General features: G+C 43.1%; 1 protein-coding gene and 1 long non-coding RNA gene across 7 annotated transcripts in view; one reads left to right on the top strand and one right to left on the bottom strand.

The window, feature by feature from the left end:
* Window positions 1-6,301, top strand: part of CERS5 (ceramide synthase 5) — a 31,341-nt gene extending 25,040 nt beyond the window's left edge. For 2 of the 4 annotated variants that reach the window (XM_003988685.6, XM_023257039.2), the window contains 4 exons: window positions 853-981; window positions 1,098-1,204; window positions 1,974-2,130; window positions 5,382-6,301. In XM_003988685.6, coding sequence (XP_003988734.1) covers window positions 853-981; window positions 1,098-1,204; window positions 1,974-2,130; window positions 5,382-5,531 — 543 coding nt within the window. In that variant the 3' untranslated portion in view covers window positions 5,532-6,301. Of the gene's footprint in view, window positions 1-852; window positions 982-1,097; window positions 1,205-1,973; window positions 2,131-3,146; window positions 3,256-5,381 lie in introns of all 4 variants that reach the window. The other 2 variants (XM_019834902.3, XM_023257040.2) reach the window with 2 other exon arrangements.
* The window catches only part of LOC123386595, a 37,492-nt gene extending 24,482 nt beyond the window's left edge, over window positions 1-13,010 (bottom strand). The window contains exons 1-4 of one of the 3 annotated variants that reach the window (XR_006600708.1): window positions 12,996-13,010; window positions 11,170-12,444; window positions 7,926-8,142; window positions 5,352-7,083 (exon numbers count right to left, since the gene is read on the bottom strand). This is a non-coding gene — a long non-coding RNA (uncharacterized LOC123386595). Of the gene's footprint in view, window positions 1-5,351; window positions 7,084-7,925; window positions 8,143-11,169; window positions 12,937-12,995 lie in introns of those variants that run through there. The other 2 variants (XR_006600707.1, XR_006600706.1) reach the window with 2 other exon arrangements.
* Between the last annotated feature and the right edge of the window lie 1,428 nt (window positions 13,011-14,438).

Raw genomic sequence — 14,438 nt, 5'->3', positions numbered from 1 at the left:
TTGTCAGCACAGAGCTTGACGTGGGGCTTGAACTCACGAACTGTGAGATCATGACCTGAGCTGAAGTCCGACGCTTAGCCGACTGAGCCACCCAGGCGCCCCTATATGTGGGTTTTAAAACATACTAGAATGTATACTTATGAACCCGCCCCCAACTCAAGAACTATAACATACCACTATATGTGGAGAGCACAGACTTTTCATCCTTGTTTCTCTCACCCAAATTCACCTGTCTTCTCCCATTCTCTGTCCCTCAGTGGGCTGAGAAGTATTTATTAGACATGTCTGATAACAGGTATTTAGAGATTTCTGAGTCTGACCTTGGCATTTGAACCCAAGAGGAAATTAGAGCTTTAAATCTGAAAGCAGAAAGTGCTTACAGTTAAAATGGATTGTTTAGCATTTCTCTGAAACTTTTTTGAAGAGGTTAGCTTTGCCCTTCCATAAACCTCTCCTTTCTGTTAGGTCTCTTTGGTTGAAATATCTTTCATCAAAACAGTCTTAGAATCTCACAGATTATCTATGGCTTGTAGGTCTGACTACCACCTAGGAAATTATTTCCAAGTATCAACTCAGCATACATGGTCTACATATTCCACAACTTCCAAAGAAAACTGTTATTTTCTGTGCTTTGAACTATATTAACATAGATTATGTTAATCTGGTCACTACACAGTCACTGGTGTAGAGTTTTGGGTCAAACGGTAGGGGTGCTCCATATGGGAGAGTTTAGACAAAATGGAACCTCTAAGCAGTGGGAGAAGATCCTCAGAGAACATGCAGGGCATTGGGTTGGCTGATATCTCTATGGCCTTGCCTTTACCTGCCCCTTCTATTTCCATTCCTTGCTAGGACTTCCTGATCATGTTTATGCATCACTTGGCCACCATTGGGCTCATCACCTTCTCCTATATCAACAACATGGTTCGGGTGGGAACTCTGGTCATGTGTTTACATGATGTCTCAGACTTCTTGCTGGAGGTGAGACCGCCCCCCCCCCCAACTCCTTTTTCCTCATTATTCCTCTCTTTCTCTCCTTTTCTTCCTATTTGAGAACCAGCTTTCTCTCAACTCAATTCTTATTTTCCTTTCTCCAGGCAGCCAAACTGGCCAATTATGCCAAATACCAGCGTCTCTGTGACACCCTTTTTGTGATCTTCAGTGCTGTTTTTGTGGTCACTCGTCTAGGAATCTACCCATTCTGGTGAGTGTTAGGGTCATGGAGCTGTGGTCAGTATGTAGCTAATGATACCTTTTGCCAATTTAGGAAATAGGCCACCAAAAACCCTATTGCCCTGCTTTATCCTTGGCTTAACCTGACCCTTTGTGGACTCACAGGACCCTCCCACAGTATTCCTAGGGAGGTGTAATCCAGACTGAGAACATCCAACTCACTTGGCTGTGGCTTTCCTGACTCCTGTCTGAGGGACAGCCCTCACTTTATGCCTAAGTAATTCCTTTGCCTTCTTTTGCGCTGATTATAAAATTCTCAGGCTCTTCTTGTTTTCCTGCTCTTATACCTTCTACCCCACCCTAACCAACACACACACCACTCTCACTTGTACACTCCCTACTTGATGGTACAGAGTCAGTGACTGCAGGTTGGAGATTTTGCTTAGTCTGAGCGAATCAGCCACCACCTGTCCTGTATGTGCCTGAGGATCTGAGTAATGACTAGGATTATGATTAAAATTGCTGCTCCAATTGTGTGAAACTCTGCGTATTTGAAACGATTAAATGTGACTTAATCCACCAATTTCTGAGATTCACATATCTTTCCCTGCCCCTAAAGATAGAAAATTTCATAGGCCCCCTTTCTTTATTTTCTCAGTGTTAATGAATATCCCTAGAATTTCAACTGTTAGAATGTATAGGGAGAAAACATACTGGGTTCTGCTTCCCAGGGAACTCCACTTCATTGCTGTCTACTTGGCTTTAACTCTAGAATCTCACCATTGGCCTACTTCTTCTAGGATTCTGAACACGACTTTCTTTGAGAGTTGGGAGATGATCGGGCCTTATCCCTCCTGGTGGCTCTTCAATGGCCTTCTCCTGATCCTACAGGTTCTGCATGTCATCTGGTCCTACCTAATTGTGCGAATTGCTTTCAAAGCTTTGATCCGAGGAAAGGTGAGGAGGAAAGATGGCTTCTTTTTTTGGGGCTGGGTAGGAAGATAGATATTACTTAGTAGACTTCTCTAGCCTAGTGAGCCCCAGCTACTCAAGCAGACCCAGCAAAAAGCTTAGGACTCCAGAGGACTCCTTTTCTGTAAGTGTTTAGCCTTTTAAGATATCACTAAGAGGGGTGCCTGGCTGGCTTAGTCAGTAGAGCATGCAACTCTTGATCTCTGGGTTATGAGTTTGAGCCCCACCTTAGGTACAGAGATTACTGGAGAAAAAAAAAAAAAAAAGATACAGGAGGAAAGATCTGCCTTCTTTCTGTCCCTTACAATAACTGTGGTTAAATAATGAACAGTGTTACGTTTCTAGATGGCTTTAACCATTTCCTACCCCTTACCTACTTCAGTGGATTTCATATTTTTGCTTTTTAGCACAGAAACCTTTTTTCCAAAGGAAATTGTATGTAGAACTCTACACTATAAACTTATGAAAGCAGAAATGTTTGATTGCCTAGGAATGGCATGGTAGTTCACAAGCCACCCCAAGATGACCACACTGTGATGTTTAAGATATGGGACTAAGTATTGACCTCATCCCACTGTTGTATGAAGAAATGATCCTAAATGAGATCGGTATTTAGGGTTTCAAATACCCATCTTATGCCAAGAGCCCAAAAACACAAAGAAAGATGTCATTAATGGTAAAAATGATGAAACTCATAACTGAATTTTGCAAGTTCTGAAGCAGTCAGGCTGGGATTTGCGCATGGGCTGAGGATTCAGCCTTGGGCAAATGCAGAGCCCAAGCTGGGAGGGGTGGTGGGGGGCGGGGGAGGGGGGCTCTGCTAGAGGAGACACTGACTCTAGGACAAAGGGATGGAATGTAATGTAACCCAGGCATATATGATTTCTTGTGTCCCTGTTCCTTATGGCTGCAACTGGTTTCAGAACTTGCTCAGTGTGCCTATGCATCTTGCTGTAGCTACTGGACATCTCTCTTCTCCCCTGCTTTTCTTTCCTGACCAGGTGACCTATCCAGGAAGGATTAGACCCAGACTCTGTACTCTCCACTCTTTTCTCACCTCCTTCCTTTTTTCTATGCCTGGTGGGAGCTGGACAGTTTCATCTCTTGCATGTAAGTGTATCTGTGCTTCTAGTGTTCAGTAAAGCATGTCTGTCTGAATGTGTTCCTCTTCCTTCCTGCTTCCCTTCCTGTTCCCTGTGTTGTCTCAGAGCATGCCTGTCTCCTGACCTTGTGGGGCCATTGTTGACTGGAGCTCAAGTTGCCAGATAGTTTTTTCTAAATGGAGGCAAGAGTTGAGTCGACTCTTATTTTTTCCCCTTTCTGAGCCTCCCTTTACCTCAAATCTGTCAGTTGCCTGGGCTCAGAGGTCAAAGCTGCAATAGATCACAGAGTCTTAGAGCTAACCAAAGCAAGTGCCCCACTCCTTGGCAACAGCATATAGATCTTTGTTCCCTTCTCACCCCCTTCTTTCCTTTACTTTTTTTAAAATTTATTTTTTATGGATTTATTTTTCTAAGCTTATTCATTTTGAGAGAGAGACAGCGTGTGTACTCAAGCAGGGGAAGGGCAGAGAGAGAGAGAGAGAGAGAGAGAGAGAGAGAGAGAGAGAGAGAGAATCCCAAGCAGGCTCTGCCAGTGCAGAGCCCAACGGCGGAGCTCAATTCCACAAACCGTGAGATCATGATTTGAACCGAAATCAAGAGTTGGACACTCAACAGACTGAGCCACCCAAGGCGCCCCTAACTTTTTTTTTTTTTTTTAACAAAACACATTGAGGGGCGCCTGGCTAGTTCAGTTGGTAGAACATGAGGCTCTTAATCTCAGGGTCATGAGTTCAAGCCCCACATTAGGCACAGAGCTTACTAAAAAAAAAAAAAAAACCCACACTGATTATCTGTCAGTTTTGGAAGTCAGAAGTCTGACAGGTCTCACTGGATTTCTCTCCTTTACTTTTTATGGTCCATGGTAAAGAACTAAAAAGACTTTGCTTGATATGCAGGGTAGTTTTGATTAGAAAACGTTTTTCCAGTCCAAACTCTTCATTTGAAAATCTAAAACCGAAAAGCTGTGGTTAAGAGGTAAAAAGATTCAGGCTGCCTGAGTGGCTCAGTCGGTTAAGCGTCTGACTCTTGATCTTGGCTTAGGTCATGATCTCATGGTTCTGTGAGTTCAAGCCCCACGTTGGGATCTCTACTGTCAGCACAGAGCCTGCTTCAGATCCTCTCTCCTCCCCTCCTCTGCTTGCTCACTCAAAAATAAACATTAAAAAAAAAAAAAAAAAAAAAGGTGGGGGGGGTGTCAAAATACAACTAGCAAGGTAGCAGGGAGATTAAATGAAAGAATCATTCAGTAATATTCTTGAGGGCCTACCTTGTGCCAGGCTCTTCCCCGGGCCCCAGGGAGACAGTAGAACCATACAGACCCATCCTCTGCACTGACAGCATGGAGCCTGCTTGTGATTCTCTCTCCCCCATTCTCTCTGACCCTCCCCCGCTCACATGCTCACTCGCTCTTTCTCTCAAAATAAACAAACATTAAAAAAAAAAAAAAGTAAAGATTCACAGACAGCAACATGATTGGGGCTGGGATTCTTCTCTTGATGACTGCCAATCCACTTTTCTTTTCACCAGACTGGTATCTTGGCAATGCTAAAGTTGCACAGAAGTGGCCTTGCCAGTGGGAAAACGGACAGGATTGGAGAAATAGTGTCATAGGGTATTAAGCCCAAAGACAGTAAAACTACTGAAGAAGGCCTAGTTATGAATCAGCTTTGGGGATAAAGCAATAGTCAGGATAACCAACATGAATAACTGCAGTGGCCACAACCATCACGAGATAGAAGCGATGGTGACGGCCATCTGTATTGTTTGTATCGGCCTTTTCTATTTTTTGAAGTGGGGGAGGAGAAGAACATCTGGAGTTTCCCTCAGACCTAAACCTGGCCTCAGAGAATGATTTCACCTCCCTCGGCTGGTCCTGAGAGACACCCCTCCCCCACTGCCAATGCAGCTTCTTATTCCATAGGGAACAGAATCAGAGATGAGGAGAGAGAAACTGAGAAAGAGGCAGAGGATACCTTTTCACGATGGTATCCATGGCGCAGGTAGTGTTTTGAGTCAGGTGCCACCAGAAAGTGGGCCATGGTGGGAGCAGTGCCCAAACATGGGCTGTGTGGTCTTAAAATAGCAGACAAGTTCTGTCCTCACCTTTCGTACTTCTGGCCCCGTCCCACGCAGGTGTCGAAGGACGATCGCAGTGATGTGGAGAGCAGCTCAGAGGAAGAAGAAGCGACCACCAACTCAAAAAGCCCCTGTGGCAGCAGCTCCAGCAATGGCGCCAATCGGGTGAATGGTCACATGGGAAGCAGCTACTGGGCTGAAGAGTAAGGTGGTTGGTGTGGGGACTAGAGCACACATGGACTTGTAGGGCCACTGGCAACCTGCTCCTCTCAGGCCTCCCCACCTACACTCTTGTGACTAGGGGCTCCGCAGGGCACTGAGGAGAATCAAAAGAGCAAATATTTTCACTTAAAAAAAAAAAAAACCAACTCTGCCATTTTGTATTTAATAGCCTCCGGTTCTTTCGGTAATGTTATTTGCTTTGTGGGTGTGTGTGTGGGTGTGTGTGTGTTTGTCTGCATGTGTATGTGTGTGTGCATGTGCATGTGTGCATATGCACGAGTTTCATTTCCTAGGTTGGGGCACAATACTAGACTGTGGCCAGTAGGCCTTGTGCCCCCTTTGAACCCACCTCAATCCCAGATTTGGCTGCATCTTGAGTAATGCTGGCTCTGGACTGTCCCTTCCCTTGTTGTCCATGGCTTTTGAAGCTATGGCCATCTGAATGGAACAGTAGAGTTCAGCTCCAGGTTTCTGCACTGTTACTCCTCGGAGCTCGAAAAGTCACACGAAGTTGTACAGAAACAGATAACCATGGATGGATGATCAGGGTTTTTGTGGCCCCTAGCTAGATTCCCTTCCTACCACCTGGCAGTGACAGGGTCCTGCTGACGCCCTGCACTTCACTCAATGGTACGCAGGGAGTGGGAGTGGGGGAGGGTGAGCTGAGGGCTGGAAGAGGACCATAGCCACTGGGCGAGCCGCTAAGGGTTTATACTGTTGTTTACTCTTGTGTGATTAAAAGTGCTTCAACCCTCCTCTGCTGTCTCAGCCTCTTCAGTGACTCTATCCCCAATTCCCTGAATCCATACGCTAATTCAGAAAATGTTCAGACCTGATTCTAAAGGCTCTTAGACACCACATTTTTTTCCTTTCTGTGCATTGCTGGAAAGAGTGCCTACATTTTATGGCTTTATGTATTAAGAAAAAAATAAACATGCATAGTAGTCACAAAAAATACTGAGCAGATATATGCATGTTACCAAACCAACAAAGGATTTGGATGAAGACACTTTTAGTTAGATACCCTTATTTCCCATACAGAGACTACCAGTTCACATTTAAAAGACTGCAATAAGGGGCACCTGGGTGGCTCAGTCGGTTAAGCGTCCGACTTCGGCTCAGGTCATGATCTTGCGGTTCGTGAGTTTGAGCCCTGCGTCAGTCTCTGTGCTGACAGCTTGGAGCCTGGAGCCTGCTTCAGATTCTATGTCTCCCTCTCTGTCTCTGCCCTTGCCCTGCTCATGCTCTTTCTCTGTCTCAAAAATAAACATTAAAAAAAATTTTTTTTTAAAGATTGCAATAAATGAGTCTAAGAAGATGTTTCCTCTTTTAGTTCTGTTTTCTTTTAGCCATGGAAAAACAGTCTTCCTAATCCAGACTTACCTGTAGTTGAGGTCCTGGCAAAATTAACAATGACATTATTCATCTCAGAGTAGTTTTTCATTTAGCGAATATTCAGATTGTCATAGTATTTCCAGATGTTGTTGTGTACATTAAGGCATATGGAGTGCTTCACTGTCAGGGAGATGGGTGAAAACTGAAAGAAACCAGTTACTGTTCTAAGAATCAGATACTTGATGTTCACTCACCTTACTGAGTGGCTGGCTTTTGAAAAGACTTACTATGGGGGCGCCTGAGTGGCTCAGTAGGTTGAACGTCCGACTTCAGCTCAGGTCATGATCTCACTCTCTGTGAGTTCAAGCCCCACGTCAGGCTCTGTGCTGACAGCTCAGAGCCTGGATCCTGCTTCAGATTCTGTGTCTCCCTCTCTCTCTGCCCCTCTCCTGTTTGCACTCTCTCTCTCTCAAAAATAAACATTAAAAAAATATTTTAAAAAAGTTTTTAATAAAACAAATAGACTTACTATGGGGCATGCAAAAATTTCTAAAAAAATCTTACATAGTTATTTGGTCAGAGCTAAAGTCTTACATTTAGTTCCTCAAGTTGCCTTATTAGTTGAATAGACTAGTAATTGTGAAATATGAAATTTATTTTTGTAAGATTCTGTTTTTTATAGCATTTATTTTTTTTTAGTGTTTACTTATTTTTGAGAGTGCATGAACAGAGAAGGGGCAGAGAGACGGAGATAGCATCCAAAGCGAGCTCTGTGGTGACAGCAGAGAGGCCAACGTGGGGCTCAAACCCATGAGCCGTGAGATTATGACCTGAGCTGAAGTCACTTAACCGAATGAGCCACGATCAGTGTGGAGCCTGCTTAAGATTCTCTTTCTGCCTCTCTGCCCCTCTCCCCTGCTCACACACTCACTCTCTTAAAAACATTAAGAATGTCATCTAGACTGGCACACATCACTTCCACGGTATTCTACTGATCAAAGTAGTCACAGAGACCACCTAGATTCAAGATAGAGACTACAGTACCTCTTGATGGGAGGAGCAAGGTCACTGCAGAAGAACGCGTAGAATGGGAGACACAGCTGCTTTCATCTTTGAAAAATTCAATCTGCCACACTGAGGACATGGAGTCTCAAATTGCTCAAAAAGACCAGTGGGGCGCCTTGCTGGCTCAGTAGAATATGCTACTCTTGATCTCGGGGTGGTGAGTTCGAGCCCCACGTTGGGTTAGGCACAGAGATTACTAAAAAAACAAGCCCAGATTGCCCATCATCTATCATGAGCTATCATGTTACCGCAATCCTAAAAGTAATGGTACGAGTTTCGTTCCTAAGTGATTCAGTACGCTGGTTGTAAACCAAGTTCTTCAGACTTTAGATCCAGTATTTCAGGCAGGGAAGTATTTTCAGTTCAGTGAAATATTTAAGTGCCTTCTGGGTGGCTCTGTCAGTTAAGCATCCACTTCAGCTCAGGTCATAATCTCATGGTTCATGAGTTTGAGCCCCGTGTTGGGCCCTGTGCTGAAAGCCTGGACCCTGGAGTCTGCTTCAGATTCTGTGTTTCCCTCTCTCTCTGCCCCTCCCCTGCTCGTGTTCTGTTTCTCTCAGAAATTAACATTAAAAAAAAATTTAAGTGCCTACTTTAGGATCGGCACTGCGGCAGAAGCTGGGGACACAGAGATGAGCAAGATCTGGGTTTCTACTCTAAAAGAGCTCAGATACCCCGAGTAAGGGGGGAAAAATAACTACAATGTGATAAGAATTATTATTTTTTTTAAGTGTTTATTTTGAGAGAGACACAGCACAAGTGGGATTGGGGCAGAGAGAGGAAAGAGAATCCCAGCCAAGCTCCACACTGTCAGCACAAAGCCCGACGTGGGGCTTAAACACACGAAACTGTGAGATCATGACACAAGCCGAGATCAAGAGTCAGATACTCAACTGATTGAGCCACCCAGACACCCCAAAACTATTCTTTTTTTCTAACGTTTATTTTTGAGAGACAGCATATGCACAGTAGAGGAGGGGCAAAGAGAGAAGGGGACAGAGGGTCCAAAGCGGACTCTGCACTGAGAGCAGAGAGCCCAATGTGGGGCTTGAACTCACAAGCCGTGAGATCACGGCCTGAGCTGAAGTTGGACGCTTAACTGACTCACCCACCCAGGCACTCCGTGATAAGAACTATCCTAAATTATTCTTGGCAAGATGGGAGAAAACTTGAAAATTGAAGCTAGGCCATTAAAGATGAGTAGAGTTTTGCTAGGAAAACAAATGGAAAGGTATTATGTTTAGAAGAGATGTCAAAGTATATGAAAGAGATCAGTTCTGGCTTAATGCAGGCTAAAATAACCTGAGACAAACATCTAGAAATGGTACATAAAGGTCACTTTTTAAAATATATATTTTTTGGGGCCCCTGGGTGGCTCAGTCGGTTGGGCATCCGACTTCGGCTCAGGTCATGATCTCGCAGTCCGTGAGTTTGAGCCCCGCATCGGGCTGTGCTGACAGCTCAGAGCCTGGAGCCTGTTTCAGATTCTGTGTCTCCCTCTCTCTCTGACCCTCCCCCATTCATGCTCTGTCTCGCTCTGTCTCAAAAATAAATAAACGTAAAAAAATAAAAATAAAATATAAATTAAAAAATAAAAGAAAAAAAATACATATATATTTTTTTAAGTTTATCTATTTGAGAGAGAGGGAGAGAGAGAATCCCAAGCAGGCTCCACAAGGTCAGTGCAGAGCCCAACGTGAGGCTCGAACTCCCCAATCATGAGATCATGACCTGAGCTGAAATCAAGAGTCAGACATTTAATGGACTGAGTCACCCAGGTGTTCCCTGGTTTGTTTTTAATGTGTAGCTGAGCTTCCAAGAAAGGGACACAAAAGACACAATGAGTTACTAGAGGGATAAGGGGAATATATTTGCTAATGCTGACAAGAGACAAGACCAAGCAGGAAGCTGGAAATGAGACCTCCAGTTAAAGCTGGGACCCTGAGATAGCAACAGTCTTAGTAAAAGAGGGGAAACTGAAAAATGCATCCAGCTGGCAAAAGAAGAAAGCGAGGAAGTTTGCTTGGGCTTGTGGAGTCGGAAGATTCCAGAGTTCCAGGCCCATGAAATGGGCCTACATTTCATGTGAATTTGAGAACTTTTTTTTTTAATATGGAATTTATTGTCAAATTGATTTCCATACAACACCCAGTGCTGATCCCAACAAGTGCCCTCCTCAATACCCATCACCCACCCTCCCCTCCCTCCCACCCCCCATCAACCCTCAGTTTGTTCTCAGTTTTTAAGAGTCTCTTATGCTTTGGCTCTCTCCGTCTCTAACCTCTTTTTTTTTTTTTCTTCCCCTCCCCCATGAATTTGAGAACTTCAAATAGCTACTTCCTGTGTGGTCTAGGAACCGTCATGACCCCCACCCCCACCCCATCCCCAAGTAAGAACTTGCATGAAAGTGGTCTCAGGTCAGTTATCCATGGCACTGCTCTAGAGAGACATGTGCATGATGATGCAGACCACATGGGATGCTTACGCTACCACCGCCACCACCTCCCAGATTAAAAAGCTCTAGAAGACCATCTCTGTCAAACCTGCAACACCTTTGATTAACAAAATCTTGTTATCCAGAATACAGATACAAAGAAACAAAGACAACCCAATAGTAAGACAAAGGCAGGGGAAGGAGCAAAGGATATGAATAGGCAGTTTCTAGAGGAAACATATGCTAATGGATAAGAAATCAACAAAAAGGTGCTCTACCTTACCAGAAGTCAGTATGTAAATTAAAACGAACAGAAACCACTTAACACCACTTTGGAAAAACAGCTTAACAATAACTAGTAAAGCTAAATATTAGTAATAATTATTCTTGGGAGAAAGTAGCATATGGGCCCAAGGAAACTACACTTTTCTAGGAGGGAAAAAGTGGAGATGTCTCCGTGATCTTTCACTAGAGGGATGGAATAAATTGATTTACTCATGCAGTTGGAATATTATGTCGCGATTAAAAACTAGGTTTTCTTGGGGCACCTAGGTGGCTTGGTTGAGCAACTCGGTGCTGGGTGTGGAGTCTGCTTGGGATTCTCGCTCTCCTCTGCCCCTCTCCCCGACTTGCATGCACACTTTACACTGTCTAAAATAAACAAAAAAAAAAAACAAAACCCACTAAGTTTTGTCAATATGGATGTACTAGTCTGAGCCAGTAGGATGGAGATATAGCTATCTAGATATCTAGATATGTTTCTTAATTTGTTATAAGAAATTGGCTCACAAGGTTGTGGAGGCAGAGAAGTCCCTGGATCTGAAGTCAGCAGTTGGAGCACCAGGAGAGCTGATGTATTTCCAATCTGATTCTGAAGGCCTGACAAACCAGAGAGCCCATTGGTATAAGTTCCAGTCTGAGTCCAAAGACAGAGGAAGGCCAGTGTCTCAGTTCAAAGACAGTCAAGAGGACAGAAAGCATTCTTAGTATGCCTTTTTGTTTTAATTCAAGTTGGCAGTTGACAATGGACTGACTGAGGCCCAACCACACTGGGGAGGGCAATAGGCTTTACTTTGGTCTATGGATTCAAATGTTAATCTCATCCAGAAAAGCCCTCACAGACGCACCAGGAATGTTTAACCAAATATCTGGGCACTCCGTGGCCCAGTCATGTTGCCACATAAAATTAGCACGATGGATAAATAAATGTCAAAAACAATGTTGAGTGAAAATGGCAAGCAAGCTTCAAAAGAATATGTCCCTTTTGATGCCATTAACATTACTTTTTTTAACCCCAAAATAATATTAAGGGCATTTCTATAGTAAAAGTATGGAAACATATACAGCACGAGAAGGATGGATAGTGTTTATCTCTGGGAAGGGAAGATGTGGATAAGATGGGTAAATGGCTCATTTTATTTTTAGTGCTTTAAATACATTTGGGATATTTCAAAAAATTTTTAGTGTTTATATATTATTTATTTTGAGAGAGAGTATGCACGCATGCAGGAGGAGTCGAGAGAGAGGGAGACAGAATCCCTAGCAAGCTCTGTGCAATCAGCGGAGAGCACAACGCGGGGCTCAAACTCATGAACCCTGAGATCATGACTTGGGCCGAAATCAAGAGTTAGATGCTTAACCCACTGAGCCACCCGGGTGTTCCTCAAAAGTATAATGCATTGGCAGGGAACTGGAACTTGTTGGGAGTTGGATCAAAGTGGGAGATGAGAATACGAAGATGGCTTGGGGCCATATAGTGAAGGACCTTGACTTTCGTGCTGAAGAGTTAAGTTTTAGATGGTAGGTTATGGGAGCCCTCAAAGGTTTAAAGCAACAAATAAGTCTTTGAAAAGTACTCACGGGGAGGGTATCTTACTAATTGGGACTAGACCTTAGAGGCACAGGAAATGGAAAAGGAGACTATGAATTGACATAGACTGATAGGTAGCAAGGTTACAATCTGTACCACCCTCACCTCAGCCATCTGCAGTTGTTTTTTCTTGTTCAATAAATAGTCTTTTGAAGAGCAGGCCTCACCAAGAAATTTAGCCACAAACCCTAGGCCTATAGAAAAAACAAAACAAAACAGATTTGGGATCTTTTTTCACTCAAATGACTGCTCTATGAAAGACATCTAGGAAACAATACTAAACTTATTGGCAGCAACAGGGCTCTACTGGCAGTAATTTATTATAAGGAATTGGCTGACTGAGTCACAGAGGCATTCCTTTTTATGGCTCCACCTGGCTACTTTCCTTCACTGTCCCCTCCCTGCAGTAGGGTTCCCAGGACAAACTACAACCTTGCCAGCAAAGCTGACCTTGACTAACACAGGGTGTGGAGAGCCATGGTGTCCCAGGCCTTGCCCATTACTGGCTCTCTTCTGAGTCTCTGGCCTCTGAATAATAGAAGAAACCAGAGAAAAGCAAACTCAATCAACACACACCACATATTTTACGTATATATAAACACACTGGAAATGGTTAACACCAGTCACTTCTGTGTAGGGAAATGATGAGGAATAGAGGGAGTGACAAGGGGTACTTTTACTTATCTCTATTTTTTAAATATTTTACATTGGAAATATATTCATGTATTCAAAAAAAAAAGCTTACTGGGGCGCCTGGGTGGCGCAGTCGGTTAAGCGTCCGACTTCAGCCAGGTCACGATCTCGCAGTCCAGGAGTTCGAGCCCCGCGTCGGGCTCTGGGCTGATGGCTCAGAGCCTGGAGCCTGTTTCCGATTCTGTGTCTCCCTCTCTCTCTGCCCCTCCCCCGTTCATGCTCTGTCTCTCTCTGTCCCAAAAATAAATAAAAGTTGAAAAAAAAAATTAAAAAAAAAAAAAAAAGCTTACAGACTAGTAGATATGATACAAATAAACATCTTTTTCCTTAAACAAAAAAAAACTCAGTAACTATTTTTGAAGCAAGCGTGGCAATAAGTTGGTAACAGTTAAAACTGAGGGATGGGTATAAAGGTTTTATTTCTATTCCCTCAGCTTTTGTATATGTTTGAAACTCAACAGATATTTTTATTATATATATGTGCTATATATATGTGCTCATCGTCAAAAAAGGAATTAAGAAAGTACATGACCTCTCCATTTGCCCCAATAACTATGAATGCTTGGTATACAGCCTTCCAAAACCACTTATCAGATAACCACATGTATACAAATGTTCCTTTTAAAGCAAAAATGAGATCATACTACACATATTCTGCTAGTTTTGACTGATCAACATTCCACTTTGTGGTATACCATTATTCTTTAACTTATTTAACACTCTTTGTTATGGGGCACCTGGGTGGCTCAGTGGGTTGAGCATCTTTCTTCAGCTCAGGCCACGATCTCACGGTTCATGGGTTTGAGCCCCACATTGGGCACACTGCTGTCAGCATGCAGTCTGCCTTGGATCCTCTGTCCCCTTCTCTCTGCCCCTTCCCTGCTTGTGCTCTCTCAAAAATAAACATTAGAAATTTGTTTAAAAAAAGATTAAAATATTGCAAATAATATCCTTATACAAATACGCTGTGCGGTTGTATGAATATTTCTAAGGCCTAGAGGCTTAGCAGTGAAATAGGTAAGAGTATAGACACTTTACATTTTTGATAAAGACCCTACAAACTTGTCATTTCCATTAGCAAGAGAATGCTGTTATCTAAATATTAAAAGTGCTGTGAAAGGGTACATAACTGGTTGCTATGGAGCACAAAAGAGGTCTTAAATATCACAACAGGGATCCAGTAGCCAGTGGTTCTCATCTATAAAGTCCAACACCTACTTTTGTTTCTTGTGAAGGCATTTAAGGGCATACATCTCCTGACACCAGCTTGGGCTATGTTTTGAAGGTCTGCATGAAATACTTTGTTTCATTGCTTTAAATTAAGTTGAAAATTTGTGTTTTTTCTTTAAGGGTTGCCAAGAATATTTCATTTCTGGCAAGTTGAGATTATTTATTTATAATCTTATTGGATGTGATAAGAGAATACAGTCTTTAAGATTCCTACTTTAAATTTGTTTAAGGATTTGTTTTAAAAAATTGTTTTGGAGGGGTACCT

This window comes from Felis catus, chromosome B4 (genome assembly GCF_018350175.1).
Source record: "Felis catus isolate Fca126 chromosome B4, F.catus_Fca126_mat1.0, whole genome shotgun sequence".
Classification (NCBI taxonomy): Eukaryota; Metazoa; Chordata; class Mammalia; order Carnivora; family Felidae; genus Felis; species Felis catus.
Note: the sequence above shows the minus strand (reverse complement) of the source record. Positions and strands in the feature narration are given on the sequence as shown.